The following is a 17,815-nucleotide window of genomic DNA, read 5'->3' as shown; positions in this document are numbered from 1 at the left end:
ACCCGGGGAAGTCATTAAAGTAGTAACCTTTCATGTTTGTCCTCAATTACATACGTGTATGGACAGTGGAAAAAAGTCAGCACTGCTGACAATTCCCTTAAAGTACTCTACGGTCATTGTCCCTGGAATACTCGTACCTCTCTTCCGTTTTATTATATCATAGCAGCAATATAGTGTCTCTTTTTTTAAAGACAAGATTTTTAGAGCACTTATTTTTTTTTTAAAGGAGCTTTATATGGAAAGTATATTTTTAAATTATTTAATTATTGGTTTTAAAATAGGACTTCAGTGTTTATGGAAGTTACAGCTTGCCCTGCTTCTAAGGAACTCAGACAAATTTAAATTCAAACTCGTGCCCTGACGTGCTACATAGACCAGATCTTTTATAAGAGTAAATCTATTTAAGAGAAATCAAAATAATAGCCATAGCTAACGTTCACTCAGTCAGGCACTATTTTAAGTACTTTATGCGGGCAGTCTCTTCTGATTTTCTCCCCAGCCCCATGAGACGCGGTATCGATAACCCCAGTTTACAGATGAGGAAACTGGAAACAGCATAGATAAGACGTAATGAAGTTCGACCAGTTATTTTTGTAGACCCTTCTGAAGAACGGGCGGTGTGTGTTTACTAGTAGCACGAAGCACATTATCATCATGCTCCTCTTGGGTACAACTCAGAGGTGAAGGGATGCCCCTGCATCCCCCCAGCTTTGATGGGTTTCTTCCTCCCAGTTGGTAGCAAGTTCTACGTTGTCTACTAGTGAAGTTCTCCAGGTAGAGCTGTGCTTCTGGAAGGCTGCAGGGGCAGTAGCAGCAAGTCAAGGAGAGCCAGGGGGATCCCGGGGCAGGGATGGGTAGATAGGAAGGGGGGAGTGGGAGTAGAGAACGGGGCGTTTCCTCCAGCAGCAACTCAGAGTAAATCAGTTGCTTCTTCCTGTCCGAAAATTATGCTGCCCCCTCTCGTTTCTTCAAATACGTTATTTTGTCCACACAGTATACTCAGTGGGAACTTCTGTCACATCCACAGAAAAATGTTCTGTGAAAGTTTGAAAACAGGGCTACTGCTTTCATTTTACAGGAGAACAAAAAGTGCTAATTTTTTCCTCAGGTATGTCTAAATCAGATTGTGTGTTTGGATCCCCTTCTCCACCTAGTCCCTTGAGACCAACTGGCACATTTGCTCAGGTAAACCTAGCTCAGACCTGAGCAGGAAGCCCTTGGCCCATCTGTCTGTCAGCACGCACTTCCCGAGTGCTAGCCCTCGGCGAGGTGCTGGGCGCCCCAGGCCCTGGCCTCTTCCTTCTGGCTAACGCTCCTGGCTCCTCCCTCAGCACCCCCGCGCCGCGTGTGGGGAGGCTTGCTGTGTGCCTATGGCAGGGGCGCTTCCAGGGCTCCTGAGTCTCTGTCTTGCTTTTCAATTAACTTGCAGAGTTCTGCCTTCCACACGCCTAATTTCAGCCCTCTCTGGATATGGTTACGGTTTTAAGGCTGTTTCAGATGCTCTTCCTTTCGATTTTGTAAACCAGTCTATTTCATTTTTTAGGCAGTGCTTTTACATGAAGACAAAAAGAAACAAAAAACAACCATATTTTTGAGTCCCCAGTCAGGTATGTGGGTTTAAAAAAAAAAAAAAACAACAAATGTGTGTTATTTTATTTATTGCATAGTTTACCACATGCCTTTTGAGATGCTTCCTTTGAGTATGTGGTTTTAACAGGGACTGGACGTCAGAATCACTTGGGGAACTTTTACAAATACAGCTGCCCTCCCCCCACCCTTCAGTGGTTAGGCTTGAGCCTGTCCTCTAAGGTGGTTCCTATATCATCCCTAAGTAAGAACCATAGCCTTTAGTTATTTGTTCTTCTTCCACGCTTTTTGTTTCTGATTTGAAATTGCCACTGTCTTGTCAGCAGTATGTTCTCCTCATGAGACTATCTACCATACACAAAAGTAAGGAAAGAGAGAAATTGTTGGCCTGAACTCCTCAGAGTCTCTCTCTGTCTCTCTCTGTCTCTCTCTGTCTCTCTCTCTCTCTCTCTCTCTCTCCCCCCACCCCCCTCCTTCTCTCGGCTGCATCATTTATTCATTCCTTCAACAAATAGTGATTAAGCCACCACCCCCCTACCGCCCAGCCTCTAAGCACAGAATATGAGCCTCAACACTGACAATACAGCAGTGGACCAGCCCCTTCTCTCATTTACTCCACATCCTTGTCAGAAGAGAGGCGTAAATATTCCCTATGGCAACAGGTGCTAAGAAACACAAAGCAGGGAAGGGGAAGGGAATGCTGGATAGGACTGTGGCGTCTCTGATGAAGTAACATTTACACAAAGAAATAAAAAGAGGGGAAAGTTAGGGGAAGTTGGAGTTAGACTGTTACCACAGAACGAAAACCACATTGCCCCCCCGTGTCACTGAGTGACGTGAGCAGGGAGGGGTGGTAGGCGAGGTCAGGGTAGATGGATCTGGATCATGAGGTGCCTTGAGCGCTGGCAGGGATGGCTTTCTTTCTCTCCATGAGACGGACAGCTTTTGGAGGCTTTGGAGCACAGGCGGGATTGTGGGAATTCTGATGGCAAAGGTTCCCGTTGTGAAAGTCTGCTGGGCAGAGGTGAGGGTGGCAACAGAGCCACGAGGAGGCTCCTGCTGGAGCTTAGGGGAGAGCCGACACTGGCTCGCACTCAGGTGGAAGCAGCAGGGGACTCGAGGACTGGTCACGCTCTGGATATTCTGAAGGTGGTGCCAACATGGTCTGTTGCTGGGTTGGATGATTGCATAGGACAGAATGCACCCGAGATGACACTACGATTTTTGGCCTGAGCAACTAGAAGACCAGAAGTGGGACTTCCTGTGCAGAGAAAGAGGAAGAACAGATTTGGGGACAAAGAGTCCAGCCTTAGCCATGTAAATTTGGCCGCTGGTGTTTGAGTAGAGATGCCAGGTAGCCAATGAGATGTATGAGCTGGGCGTTCAGAGCAGAGGCCTAGGCTGAAGATAGAGACTTGAGTATTGTCAGGGCAGAGATAGTATTTGAAGGCCTGGGTAGGAGTGGGATCGCCTCCGAGGTAAACACAGAACAAAAAGAGAAAAGCATTTAGAGGCTCAAAATAAACAAAGGAGACTGACAGAAGACGGTCAGTGAGGGAACAAGTGAGCCTGCTTCTGGAGTCCAGTGGAAAAGGGGCCTCAGAGAAGGGCTTGGCCATGTGTGGGTGCTGCTGCTGGGAAGTCTGGGGCAGTGTAGACTGATCAGTAAGCATTGCATGTGGCAGTGCAGAAGTCACGAGTGAGTTGGAAAAGAGCCCTGCCTCTGGAGTGGAGAGGACAAAAACCTGATTGCAGGGATTTCTGGTGAGAAGCGCTGGAACCAGTCTGGGCAACCAGACCTCCCAGCATCCTTTCCGGCCTGCCAGGCCTGTGGACAGATGCTCAAAGGACGGCAAGATCAGGAGGCTCTGAAGGCCTTTCTGGTGTTCAAGTATGCTTTTGATCCTGAAAGGGAAGGGGAGAAATTGAGGGGTGGTGGGAGGAAAAACAAAGTAACTTTAATATACTGAGACACTTTTTTAGCTTTTTTTAGTAAGAAGGGATGAAACTTTAAACTTGATACAAATATTCTGAGTTCTGGCCTGAAGACCCTCTTAGTAACTTTGCCGTGTGTGTGTGTGTGTGTGTGTGTGTGTGTGTGTGTGTGTGTTTCAATAAAGTAGATTTAAAGAAGGGAAATTGTATAGGCAAATAGAGCATGTGTAGTCTTTTTAACTTGATTATATAGTTTCTGAAATTTTAAAACTTCATTGATATAACGACATTTTTGTATGCAGTGTAAAGCAACTCAATATTTTATGCTCGGTCCATAAATGTTGTATGTGTAATGTGCGCACACTGTTTTTAGATTGGAGAGTGGCTGTGTTAGTTAGAATGTGAAGAGACCAAGCTGTCTCTACCGTCACTGAGAAATAGCGCTCCCGATTCCGGGGCAGCCTTCTGAGCCCCCGCGGTAGAGAGAGTGCCTCCCTGCGCCCACCCACCCAGCCTGAAATAAGCTGGGGCGCAGTGACCCCCACCCTGGGAAAGCAAAGAGAGTTCCAGACAAGGAGTGTTTGGTTGTCTCTACTTGGAATGTTGTTAACAAGAGAAAAATAAATGGAATAATGAAATTATTTAGCTACTTCCATTTCTGTCAGGATGGAGATGAAGTATCTCAAGTACATACAATAATAGGATTAGGCATTTCTTTTTATGCCATGTGAATTTTAGGGTTTGTGTTTTTTGTTTTTTGTTTGTTTTTTTTTTTTGGTCTGTTTTGTGTAATGATTGTAGAAAACATGTGAAGTGACCTCAAATCTCTTTACGATCACAGTTTAAGAGGAATGGGCGTTAGGTTGGTACAGAGGTCAGGTGATTCAAAGAGAAAGAACCGGAAATCTTGAGAGAATTACTCCCCTTACCTAAAAAGGGAATGGTGTGCGAAAAGGTAAAGGACTCAGGAGGCTCTATGAGAAAACGCAGGAGCAGCTGTTTCCAGGGAAGATGTAATTGTTCTCAGTGGAATGCATGGATGTAAAAACAAGAAGAGTTCTAGTGGGAAACCTCCAAAATCAAACAGAAGTGAAATGGGAACGGGGCCCTGTCATGAGCCAATTTGATGGACAGTGAGAGCAACCACGAAGGACAGAGGAGGAGGGTGACAAGCAGCCTCTGAAAGCCAGATGTGGGAAACAGACCCACTGCCGTTTGTGGGATCACTTCCCATAGATCCTGCGAGAGTTTAAGGGTCACAGAGTTACCATATGTAAACAAGCCAAAAGAATGTTGTTTTTACGAGATTCAGCCTTGAACAGATACTTCCAGAACATTACACATAGGAAAAATACCGATCCTTGCTTCATCAAGATGCTCCTTTTGCTAAGGTCAGGGTGTTGAAGAACATCACCTCTACAGGCAGATTGCAAGGTGTGATTTCTAGCTCTGTGATCTTGAAAAACCTGCTTAGCCTCTACTTGCCTCAGTTTCCTCATCTGTTACAAGGGGATAATCATCCCTGACTTGTAGGGATGTTGAGAAATCCATGTGAAAGCACTTAGGACAGCACCTGTGTGTAGCAAGCAGCGCAGAAGTTTGTAGGGATGGTGATTGCATCAATGCTCCTACATTGCATCCGTCAGCATAGCTCCTGCTGAAGGTTTTTACACATCTTGAATGTAGAAGTTTATTCTGATTTTATAAATTGTTTGTAAGTGGGGGAAGAATACAGATGTTGGACATCCGGACATATACCTGGAAATGGCATTACCAGTTCACAATAAGGATTACTGTAATTATCTTCTGCATAAGACTTGCATATTTATAAACATTTTGAGCAACTGTAAAACTTAAAACTTGCATTTGCTACAGAAGAAAAATTATTACAATAAATATGTCTACTTCATACCAGAAAAAAAAAGAAAACATTAATGGGTGGTTAAAATCGATCTTAATTGAACTCTTCAAGTAAGTATATGATAGCTATTAAGACTTGTCAAATTTACCCACAGTATATTTACCCAAATTATCTATATTATAAATCTGAAATATATCTCGACTGTAAGTAGTATTAAATTTCCCCAGAGCTGCTCTTTTCCACAGTGCTGAATGTGTGGTGCACGGGTAGCCCCCCAGCGAGCTGCTGGTAGGACAGCCCCTGTTCTCTCCTATTAGCCTTATTGGCCGTAGGCAAGAGCCCGGCTTTTCTGGGCTCCAGACGTCTCATCTACCAGTGCTGACGGCACCATTTAGCCCATCAGACCCTGAGATTCAAACACCCAGCCCATAATAAGCACTCGGCCAAGTTCTCTTTCCTGACTTTCCATTCCTTTCTACTAGGCTGTATAGAATTCTTAACTCCCAAATGGGAAGAGCGGTGGATAGACAGTTCGGTGAATTCCCGTGTTCTTCACTGTGACTCCCCCCCGCCTCACACACACAGCTGCCACAATGCCTTAGATGTCCCGTGAGTCTTATTGATAAGAGGTGTACACATTTTGAAAGAACAAGGAAAACTAAGTGGGAGAATGGTCAAGAATATGAGCTTTCAGGTCAGACATATTTGAGTTTGAAGTACAGCCCAACCATTTGCTGGCTTACTGAACCTCTGTGCCTCAGTTTCCTTATTCATAAATTGGGGTTAACACCTCACAGGGCAATTGTAAGGATTAATTTCATCTACAGAAAGCCCTTCACACAGCATCTGGCACATATTATCCCTCAAGTTATCACTGCCTTACTACTGTTGTAAACAAAACCTGCCCCACTGTTACTTACCTCTTCTAACTTAGAGGACAAACGTATAATGGAAGTTTTTAACAAAAAAAACAGGAGTACGTGGAGGTTGTAGAACCATAGCCATCAACTGATTTTTATGCTTAAGTGAATTACTCTGGTTTACATGTAACAATTCAGTATGAGAATCTCAAAAAACTAACATTTTTCTATTCCTTAATCCTCCCCTATTTTGCAAAGAAAATTACATTTCAACAAAAAGAAACTACATCTGTCTCTTCATTTATTCCATTTTAATCTCATGGTTTGAAATCTTAAAAACTGGAGATGTTGTAAGAGATTGGTGGTATCTTTTCTCCCTCATAATGATGTATATATACTAGTATAACTTTTTTCCTTGACCAGAATTTAAAAGCCTACTGAAAAAAAAAAAAGGGGGGGGGGTCTTTATGATAAGGGCACCTGGCTGGCTCAGTCAGTAGAGCATGTGACTCTCGATCACAGAGTTGTAAATTCAAGTCCCAAGTTGGGTGTAGAGATTACTTAAAAACAAAATCTCTTAAAAAATAAAATAACAGAAGTACCTTTGTAAACAATATGGGGAGACCTTATTATTGAGTACAGATCATTCTTTTTGATACCCTTTTTGATATTCCAGTATGTAAATATACCATTATTTATTTAATCATTCCTTATTAATGGACTAGCTAGTTTCAAATATTTGGTATGTCAGTGTCTTCCAGGACTTTTTTTGCTTTCATATTCTTCCCCCAAAATGGAGAAAGCCCATACATCTCATATATTTTTAAGTTGATATCTAAATTTTTCATTAGAATTGCAAAGTATATAACGCCTGGGGTCTTTTAAAATAAATATTGACATTTTAAAATAAAACTTCTCAATTAGCCTTAAATGTTTCAAATGAAATTAATATGCTTTTTCATATGAGCTACTATTCATTTACAGCTGTTTAACAGGCAGAAATTTTATATCATTTTACTTTCCTCCTTGAATTCCTTTGTTTTACTTCCATCTTAAGGTGGTATATTTTTATCATATATATTTCAAGCATTTTAGGAGCACCCAGGTGACTCAGTCGGTAGAGCATGCGACTCTTGATCTCAGGGTTATAAGTTCAAGCCCCATGTTGAATATAGAGATTCCTTAAAAATAAAATTTTAAGGGGTGCCTGGGTGGCTCCGTCAGTTAAGCCTCTGACCTCTCAGCCTAGGTCATGATCTGCGGTTCATGAGTTCAAGACCCACATCGTGCTTCTCTGCTGTCAGCGCATAGCCTGCTTCGGATCCTCTGTCCCCCTTTGTCTCTGCCACACTCTCTCTCAAAAATAATAAATAAACGTAAAAAAAATTTTTTTATTAAAATCCTAGAAAAAAAGATTAAAATTCAAGCATTTTATTAATCAGCCTATCCTACTCATCTGTAACAAAAATATTTATACATACATTGGATCGTTATGATTTTTGTCAAAGTATGAAAATTTCTAAATTGAGTTTTGCATTAGAATATATAATTGATCAAATGTTAACAAATTTTCATTAAAAATGACCTTTTTATGGGTGAAAAAACTTTTTTGTTTTTTTTTTTTTTTTGCACAAGTCAGAGATGGGGCAGAGAGAGAGAATTTTAAGCAGGCTCCATGCTCTGTGCGGAGCCCGACACAGGGCTTGATCCCATGACTGAGATCATGACCTGAGCTGAAATCAAGAGTCGGATGCTCAACTAACTGAGCCACTCAGGTGCCCCCCAAAATTTTTATATTCACATACCAAATGTGATGGCCATTCAGTGAGATAGATGGGATTTCTCCATGCATTCATGTATTGTTGGATCAATACTACTTATTGCAGGAATGAAACGATGTTCCTTAACCATTTGTTTTTTCCTGAATCTTTTGTTTTTATAGTTGGCAACCGTCGAGAAACCTCAGTAGTCTTTATGATAGGATACTAAAAATAACAGATACTTTTTCAGGGAATGGAAGATGTTTTACAACAGTGCCACTTAGTTATTGTCATTTCTTTTTAACTAAATGCCCAAAAATTACATACTAATGTAGCATCAGGAAGTAATTTTTGATGATCACAGCTATCAATGTAATTTTATGAAAGCTAAAAATTTGGGGTTTTTATTAGAAGCATTCACCCTGACCACAGATACCAGCATTTCATTACCCCAGATCCACATACCACATTAATATTTGGATGAGTAGGAGACATGCCACTCTTTTAAAGTAGGAGAAGAACTGTGAATGAAAGGTGTGCCTCCTGAGAACCAGCCCAGAACCTTGGAACACTGCCGTCAAGTCCCCTCAAGCTCCCTGCCCTCTTGTCCTGTTCCATTGGCTCAGTAATACACGTGCCCGAGTTTCAAGACCACTGTTTATATAAAACTCTATCAGGCACATTTGCCTAGTTACTTCCTCAGGATAAATTCCTAGTCAGAAGAGCGATAGGTTAAAAAGTATGCACGTTTTCACAATGATGCCAGCAATGCCAAAACGGGATTATTGACAATCCCAGGGAGTCCCTGACAGCCTGTTTCCCCTACCCTCACATCATGGCAACAGCCCCTTTTGCCAATTGGCTTGTATCCTCCATTGAAGGCTCATATTTTTCATGTTTTCATTTGTATTTCTTCATGTTTCTGTCTCTGTGTTTTTCAATTAGGGTATTCATCTTTGTTTTTTAGCTCTTTCCACATGGAAAGCCATACATGTTTTGTCACATGTTCTATCCTTCACCGCTACCATCCCAGTTTATTATGCTTTCAGCCTCATTTATGATTCGTTTTGCCATGTAGTCACTTGCTTGTTTGGTTTAGTAGTTCCATCTAGGCAACTTTTAGGTCCTTTCAAGTCATGCTTATAGTTTTGTAAATTTCTTGTTCTTGCCCCTCATTACATGAAAGTTCATCCACGTTTTATTTCTAGTGGTTTTACGTTTTTACATGCACATTTTTTATATGAAATTTCTTCAGGTTTCAGGAGATTTATTTTTATATGTAGGGGATGTAGTAATAAGACTGTTAGTACTATTCTTAGAAAAGAGTAGTTTGTGAACATTTTGGAGAAAATGTAAAGATACAGATATAAGCCATCTATTAGAGAATGGACTTTATTTTTTTCACATTTTCTTTTCAATCTTTTTTTAGTAAAAGATCATTAAGATGGTACAAGTCCCCTTTGACTACCATCCCATACCCACTCCATGCATCGTGTCCCCTCCACCCCAGAGACATCTGTTATGCATTCAGATGTTCTTCCAGTTCTTTTCTAAACTTGCATATGTAGCCTTTAACGAATGTGTCCTTGGTGATTTTTTTAATTTAAATGATGTATTATACTGTGTAAGAAGAATGTTCTACAACCTGCTTTTTCATATCTATTTAATGAAGTAATTTTGAACTTAATATATATTGCTATTTATACATTTAGTTTTATTTTCTTTCCAGTATTCCATGTATGAATACAGAATATTTTATACATTACCTAGCACATGAGCATTTAGGTTGCATTTGTTTTTTTGTTACTATAAACAGTGCTGTAGTGAACATTCTTTTCTGAGTCTCCTTGAGCATATATGAGTGATTCTATAGTTTTTATACCTAGAAGTCAAACTGTTGAGTCATTACATATGTGCATTTTCAGTTTAGTTAGATATCGTCAATTATTGGTTGAAATAATTGCCACTCCCACCAGCATCCCTGATAGGTGAAAAATACTTTGGTGGTGTTCTCATGTATATTTTCTAGACTGTGGTGATGTTTTTGTTTATTAAGCAGTTGGAGTTATTCTTCTGTGAATTGCCTGTTCAAATCATTAGCCCATGTTACTTGTTTGCTGACCAGTTGGAGTTCTTCTGTGAAGTCTCTGTTCCTATCATTTGCCCATTTTCCTGTTGCATTATTGTTTCCTTATTAATTTGTAAGTGTTCTTCACTTATTCTGAATACTGCTCCTTTATTATATACATTCTATGTATCTTCCTCTAGTATATCTTGTCTTTCTACTTGGGTCTGTTGCCATTCCAGAGTTTTAAATTTTAAGATAATCAAATGATTGACTTTACATGATTAGTTTTCATGGTCATGTGGCTCAGTGATTTTAGGGTCATCTTTAAGAAATTCTTCCTCGGGCACCTGGGTGGCTCAGTCAGTTAAGCGTCCAACTTTGGCTCAGGTCATGATCTCATGGTTCATGGGTTCGAGCGCCTAGAGCCTGCTTCGGATTCTGTGTCTCCCTCTCTCTCTGCCCCTTCCTTCCCTGCTCGTGTTCTGTCTCTCAAAAATAAACATTAAAAAAATTTTTTTTTCAAGAAATTTTTCCCTTATAAGATATCCATCTATATTTTCTTCCAATACCTTTAAAACTTTATTTTTTCTGTTTAGATCTTTAACCCATCTGGATTGTACGTACAGTATGAGGTGTAGTGATATAAACTTTTTGTCCCTTGAATGAAAAGTCGATCCTAGATACTTTGGGCGGTTCAGAATATCAAAGATTTGTTGCCTGTAGATACTCTAGGGTATAAATACCACAGGAGAATGCTTTGCTTCTTCCTGATAGCACTCATTTTTCACTATGAGTTGATCATCTAGATGCTATGCTTTGAAAAGTTTGCTTCTGTGGGGCATAAATTTCTATTTGCATACTTAATATGTTTACCTTAGAAAATGTAGATAGTTAAACAAAATAAAGAAAAAAGAGCCATTTATACCTAATTCTAGAGCAAAACTACTATTTAGGTTTTGGAAGTAAAGTCTTCCCATCTTTTTCTACCAATGCACTAATAATGGCTAACATTTATTGAGTACTTTCTGTGTACCAGGTACTGTTTAGTTGTTTTATCTGTGTTAATTGATCTATTCTTCACAATAATCCCAATGCAGATAGGTGTAAGGGCCCACATTTTACAGATAAGGAAAATGAGGCACCAAACATGATTGATGGGATTTTTCATTTGTTTTTAATTTTTCATGTTTATGAAAATACTATTCATGTGGTTTTATAACTTTTTATGTTATTAATTGTCCTATGCATACCTCATATTCCATTAGCCATATCACAAGTTTTGGACATTTAAGTTATTTGCATACTTAAGTTATTATTAGGTTTCTATGACTATTCATTTAGCAAAATTCCTACCCACCTCTCTGTCCTTCTGATCTTCCTTCAATTTGGTGATCAAAAATTATTTTAATTTGCATTTCTTTGATCACCCAATGACACTGAATGTTTGTTATATATACTCCTGCTTTTTTTTTTCCTCTTCCCAAAATTGCTTTTCATTTTCCCAGCTGTATGTTGGTGTTCATCTTTTCCCTATTGACTTGTAAATTCTTTAGTAGTAAGCATAGCAAGCCTTTTTCATAGGTAAAGCTTAGGAAACTTCCCCACCCCAAAATTATATAAATATTCACTACTTCTTACACTTTGACTCTCTTCTATTTAATTCTCAAATTTAATTCATTTGGAATTGTGTGGAGAAGAAGGATATGTTGTAAGAAAGATACCTAAGCCCCCTTTCTCCCAAAATACTTATTTGACACAGGACCAGTTATTGAACAATCCATACTTTACCTCATTGGTTAAAAATGCAACCCTTGGCATATACTACTTTCTTATATGTAATCACTTAAGAATTTTCAGTTTTCTTGTTTCATTGATCCATTTGTTTATGCTCCAGAACAAGACTTATTAACTGTTCTGTAGTATGGTTTTAATTAGTAAGCTACATTTCTGTCCTTCTCCTGTAAATATAATAAATGTTCTTTTTTCCTTTTTACATCCGTAAGTTATTGCTAGAATGTGACTATCCACAGGTTCATATCCACAAAGTAGTGATGCAAGATATTTATTTCTAACCAAAGAGTTTTTTGCAATCTGTTCTGTGTGGTTGGAAACGAAGACACTGATCTATGCAAAGCAGGGGTTTTGAAAAGTCCACTGACCTTCTGCACCAATATGGACGTAATGAACACGCCACTGTATTAGAATGATGTCAGTCTAGCAACTTGCCTGCCTTTAGAAAGAATTTTGACTAGGTGTGTGTTTAATTGATCATGTTCCATACGTGCCCTTTTTATACCTAGCCCTACTCACTCAATCCAAAACAAGTGACCAATGCCAGTGTGAAAAGTTTCTGTAAATAATGAATAATAAGAAGTAATCTTACGGCTTTTGTGATGAAGTGAGGCTTGTTTTATTTATGTTGGGTTTTGTTTTTTCCCCCCCTCTAGGTAGCCTTTCCAGTAAATATATGACTCAGGGAAAAGCCTCAGCGAAGAGGACCCAGCAGGAATCATGAGGGAAGGAAAATGCAGCACTCTAAATGGCCACTCAGGCGGTCCCATTCTCTTTGAAATTAGGTTCATTTCACAGGACACAACAGTGTAGATCAGGCTTCTACTTAATACTCTAGGGAAATGTCAGATTTTTTTTTTTTTAACTTAATGAAATTGTTAATGAGGAAAAAAAATTAATAGAGTCTACAAATCCCCATAGATATAAGGATTTTAAGAGAAAGCCATGACGTATGTATTTAAGCCAGGTTTTATTTTTTTTTTTAAGCCAGGTTTAAAAAAAAAAAAAAAAAAAGCATAATTGTGGGCCAGTATTCAGTGAATACAATTTCATGGTTTTTAATTCTTTCAGAGCACACTAAAACTGGTGTGCTGATAAACCCCTAGTAAATTACCCCTTCTTTTCCATCTATAAATCCCTTTTTTGTTTTGAAGAGGGGAGATTATATTTATTGTTGTTTACTGAATCCTTGTGTGAAAGCATATCAAATATGTGTGAACTGCTACTACTGTATTTACTACGATTTACAAGCCGATTTCATCGATATTTGTAGAAGTGATGACGCGAACACGAGTACATATTTGTGTGAGCCTTCCGGGGTATGCAGCGCCACTGAGGGGCTTTGGTTTTTTTCCCCCTCTCTAATTTTAAGTTGACATAAAATTACTATGCTCCTACAAATGAAGTAAGGGAAACGAATAGTCCTGTTTGCTGCTAAAAACATTTTCAAAGGAAAAATGACAAAATATAGAAGTGCTTTTTACTTTTTATGATACTCCGAAATTAGGGTGGAGAACTTTTAAAACTCCCTGAAGATGAAAGAGGCCATCTCTGCCAATCACAAGTTTGGTTGGTGTCATTTTGGGGTCTGACTGGAGCCCTCCTGGAACTGTTTCTCTAACTCCACAAGCCCTTCCAGAAGTAGTACGTGGCCAGAACTATGCCTCGGTTTATTTATCATTTTGAAATAAAATCAGAATTTCAACCTGTAATTTTATCCACATTCCTTTCTAGCGAGAGTCCTAATGTCGTGAGGAAACCAGATGGAGGGAGGGCAGTACAGAACTGCTCCTCTTCATCTGGCGCCCCCTCCTTGTGCTCATGCCAGCTGCTGGTCATCAGCCCCACTGTGCGCCAAGCTCTGGGACCGCGCAGAGGAGAGGCACAGACTTGGGGGGATGGAAACAGAGAAGGATGGAGAGGGTGTTTGCTGGGCAAGCGTTCCCAGGTAGGAGAGGGCTCAGAAAATAAGACATCTGTGAGCCCTTCTTTTCACCTACCGGAAGACATATTCCAGTTAAGGAAGAATCCTATCGCGAGGAACTACAGAATCTGGGCAAGTTGTGGTAGGATCAGCGATCCTTCCTTACTCAGCTTTAACGAACCCAGACTCCTGAAGTAAAGCATGAATTATGTACCCTGGGCCGAAGCTGCTCCCCGTGACTTTCCTCAGCTGCTCCTCTTCTGATTTCTCTTGCCTTCAACTTGAAAGTGAGCTTGACCGGGCACACACTTCTCGTCACACTTTTTTTGGAAAGCTTAGTGATGCGGTCTTCTGGCATGATAGCAGAAATCAGAGACCGGCCTAATTTTTGTTTCCTGGTAGGTTTTATTTTTTTGCTTGGATGCTCCAGTGTTTGTTTATCCCTATAAGTTTTGTGTCAGTGACTTTTGTCTGAAACCAAAGCAAATCCCATGTATCTCTAGCCCAGTTTGGTTTTTTGGTTGTTGGGTTTTTTCCATCTTGGGAACGTGTGTTCTTAATTTTTTTTTTTTTTTTCTCAAAAATGCTTTTGTCTTTTTTTCAGTATTCCTCTTTCTCCATGCTAGGAACACTTTTCAAATTTAATCTCCACATGACTGACTGGATTTTTGGTGTCATTCTGCTGTTTGCTGTTTCTCATGTGGATTTTGTCATTTCATTTATAACTGTCTTCAGCTTATTTCAGCCACCTTCCCTTTCCTCTCAATTTTAATTATCTTCCTCTTTATGGAAACCATGTTTTCTTATATCCTTTTGAGAATGTTAAAAAGCTTCCTACATTTTATTCTAATTCCTGTGCTAGATTTCAGTCCCTCACACTGGATCAACGGGACAGTGACCAGTGTTTACCAGCCCTGGAGAATGGATGACCCTAGGTTCTTTGCTCCCTTGGCATGGGCCTGGTCACAGCCCCTTCTCAGCGCCCTAGCCAGGGGACAGCCGCATCTGCCCCACGCTGAGGCCAGCCCCTGGGGCGCAGTTACCATTGAGGCGCAGCTGGCCTGTCTCTCAGCAGGCTCCACGAAGGCTCCACTAGCCCACTTCTCCTTTCCTCCGCCTCTCGGGAACAAACAGGAAGATGAAATCTATTCTTCCAGCCCCAGTCTACATGTTTTAATCCCTTGCTCAGTGCGTACATATCAACAGTGTGCGCACTTTCTGAGATGTTACTAAAATGTTCTGATATGACTTCAGTATACTTTTCATTTTCAAATGTGTTTCACAAATGGTTTTATTTTAAAAAAAAAGTTCCTGAGTGGAAAAAATCCTGGGTAGGAAGGTCAAAAGGGTTCGTAGTGTTACAGGCAAAAAAAAAAGAAATTTGTTGACAAGAAAATAGAATTCAACAAAACTCCGATAAAACCGTGAAGATGCGCTCAGTACTTTTTTCTTTGGAAGCAGGTGTGTTTACACAGCAGCCGTCAAGAATTTAGCGCATTTCACCGGGTGGAATTCTAGACTTAATTAGGGTCTGGCTCTGCCAGTTTTCCAGCAGACTGTGGCAATCCCCGTAGCCTCTCTCTGCACAGTTCAGTTTCCTTGCCTGCAAAATGGAAAGCATATCTGCCCTTTCACAGAGCAGTGATGCTCAAGGGAGGTCTTACTAGGAAAACACTTTAACGTCTAGAACCCTGAAACTAAGGGCCAAAGTGCACAGTGTTAAACATTTCCCTATTTTAAGTTCTTCCTATTGGTGGGAATCTAAATGTGGTTCCAGCTTGCCAACTCCTTCAGCAGTTAACTACGGCCGCCTCCTGACACCCCAGGGCAGCTGCTGCCCTGAGATAAGGGCAATCACATATTTCTTATACAGTCGTGAAAGCTTTCTTCTAACACCAGTTTAGCTCAGCCACCTACACCAGTTTCAAATAACATTAGGTATGCCTGACCCACAAACAAGTAGATTATGGGACTTACCACTCACATGCAAAACAGCCAGCCAAGTTAAAACAAAACTGAGTAGTGTGTATTAAATAGATGAACAAATCAAGCATACATGGGATCTTGAATCAGAACATTTAGAACTAGATTTTAAAAATACTTTCTGGCACACCCTACTAAAAGGCCAGAGTTTATGCATCATTTTTAAACTAGCAATGCCAATGCACCTGCCTAAAAAAAACGGTGAGGCTGCTATGAGACTATGTGCTCGAGGGTGCTTTAAATTTTTTTTTAATGTTTATTTTTTTGAGAGAGAGACAGCATGAGCAGGGGAGGGGCAGAGAAAGAGGGAGACACAGAATCCGAAGCAGGTTCCAGGCTCCCAGCTGTCAGCACAGAGCCAGACGGCTGGCTCGAACTCAGGAACAGTGAGATCATGACCTGAGCCGAAGTCGGTGCTTAACCGATGGAGCCACCCAGGCGCCCCTCGAGGGTGCTTTTGAAACCTGTAACGTGCTACATGACTGCATAATGATATTTCAATAATTAAGAATGATACATGGCTTTTTTTTTTTTTACGTTTTATTAACACTATTTTTCAGAGCAGTTTTAGGTTCACAACAAAACAATGGAAAGTACAGAATTCCCAGATACCCCTGTCCCCACACAAGCCAAAACCCTGCACTATCCACATCCTGCACCAGGGTCGGGTATTTGTTAGAACTGACAGCCTATGTGGACACATTATTGCCCAAAGTCCGTTGTTTACATTAGGATTCATTCTTGGTGTGACACTTTCTATGGGTTTAGACAAATGTGGAATGGCATGTGTATCCACCGCTGTGGTTCCACGGTTTCACAGTATATGACATCTTTATCCATGAATAACTAGCAACCTTTATTGAGTTTCTAGTACTTAGGTGCCATACAATCTTCTAAGGGCTTTCCATTTAGTCTTCATAGCATCAGTAAGAGGAAGGGCACAAGAAGGAAAATACCCCCTCCCAAATCACCGAGCTAGGGGAGAGGAAGCCAAGATACAAACCCACCATACTACCATCGCCTAATCTCACTGCTTCTTTGTGCTTAGAGGGCTTAGAGGCAAAGATAACCATTCTCTTGCTGTCGTGCAGTTCTATTTCAGTAGCAGGGAGATAGAACTACCTAAGGGAATTCTGAACCATCCAAACCTATAGGCTCTAGGGGATGAAAGATAAATTGGGCTCTAAAACACACTGATTAGTTCTTTTCACATCAAAACACTGAACAAGAATCTTTCCTCGCCATCACCATTCCACAGATCCTACTTTTCCCCTCTACCTCTAGCACTTCCACGAGAAAAGCCACCCATCCTTTATGTTCTCCTCCTCCCCCCTACTGCTAACCCTGCAGCACTTCTGTTCTCCAGGATCTCTCATTCTTTCCTGGACCCTCCATTGACCAGGCTTCCTGTGAGTGCATGCCTGGTATAATGCCTAAAGCTTAGGTGTACTTGGAGAATTAAAAGGCAGGAGGCCCTGAGCAGCCACTACAAGGTCTGACAGGCGTTCAACCAATCTTAGGGAATGGTTCTCGCTATGAATGTTGACAGATCTGTCCAATCACATCTTCGGGTTGGTCGGCGTTCCAAAGTCAGCACCTAAAAGCGAAACTTGCATTAGCACCATCTTCCAACATCCGGTGCGGTACAGCCCGCGGTGAGGAGGTAGCCTGGTGAGTATTTGGGTTGTTTATTTCGCGATTCTGCGGTTAAGTCCATGCTCTTAAGAACTGCCTAGCTGAACCAAAAAGAAGACCAACGTGTGTACCTGCGCCTCGGAACCCTTCTGCTTTGGAGAGCACCAGCGCTCGTGGCTCAGCGTTCTTAAGGGGTGACGCCGCATCTTGCCCAGGGGCAGGTCGTGGAGCGACACGCCTCCAGAGTCCACAAGTGCAGGCGTTCTGCGCGCCCCAGCCCCACTCCCCACGTAGCGCGGAGGCCGTCCTTGCAGACAACCTTGCCCCCGGCCCTTGCGCCTATCAAGTCACGTGCCCATGGCCGGAGCTCCGCGCCCCGCCCTCTGTCCGTCACTCACACGGCCCGCCCAA

General features: G+C 41.1%; 1 protein-coding gene and 1 long non-coding RNA gene across 9 annotated transcripts in view; one reads left to right on the top strand and one right to left on the bottom strand.

The window, feature by feature from the left end:
* The window catches only part of TUT7 (terminal uridylyl transferase 7), a 60,808-nt gene extending 47,234 nt beyond the window's left edge, over nucleotides 1-13,574 (top strand). For 6 of the 8 annotated variants that reach the window (XM_042964981.1, XM_042964978.1, XM_042964979.1 and 3 more), the window contains 3 exons: nucleotides 1,109-1,185; nucleotides 1,544-1,607; nucleotides 12,519-13,574. In XM_042964981.1, coding sequence (XP_042820915.1) covers nucleotides 1,109-1,185; nucleotides 1,544-1,607; nucleotides 12,519-12,586 — 209 coding nt within the window. In that variant the 3' untranslated portion in view covers nucleotides 12,587-13,574. The remainder of the gene's footprint in view (nucleotides 1-1,108; nucleotides 1,186-1,543; nucleotides 1,608-12,518) is intronic. The other 2 variants (XM_042964983.1, XM_042964982.1) reach the window with 2 other exon arrangements.
* Nucleotides 13,575-16,512: 2,938 nt separating this feature from the next.
* On the bottom strand, nucleotides 16,513-17,709 carry LOC122233075. Its single transcript, XR_006210522.1, has 2 exons — nucleotides 17,536-17,709; nucleotides 16,513-17,366 (listed from the first exon to the last, which is right to left on the bottom strand). It is a non-coding gene; the product is annotated as an uncharacterized LOC122233075 (long non-coding RNA).
* Between the last annotated feature and the right edge of the window lie 106 nt (nucleotides 17,710-17,815).

The sequence above is a fragment of the Panthera tigris genome, chromosome D4 (genome assembly GCF_018350195.1).
Source record: "Panthera tigris isolate Pti1 chromosome D4, P.tigris_Pti1_mat1.1, whole genome shotgun sequence".
Classification (NCBI taxonomy): domain Eukaryota; kingdom Metazoa; phylum Chordata; class Mammalia; order Carnivora; family Felidae; genus Panthera; species Panthera tigris.
Note: the sequence above shows the minus strand (reverse complement) of the source record. Positions and strands in the feature narration are given on the sequence as shown.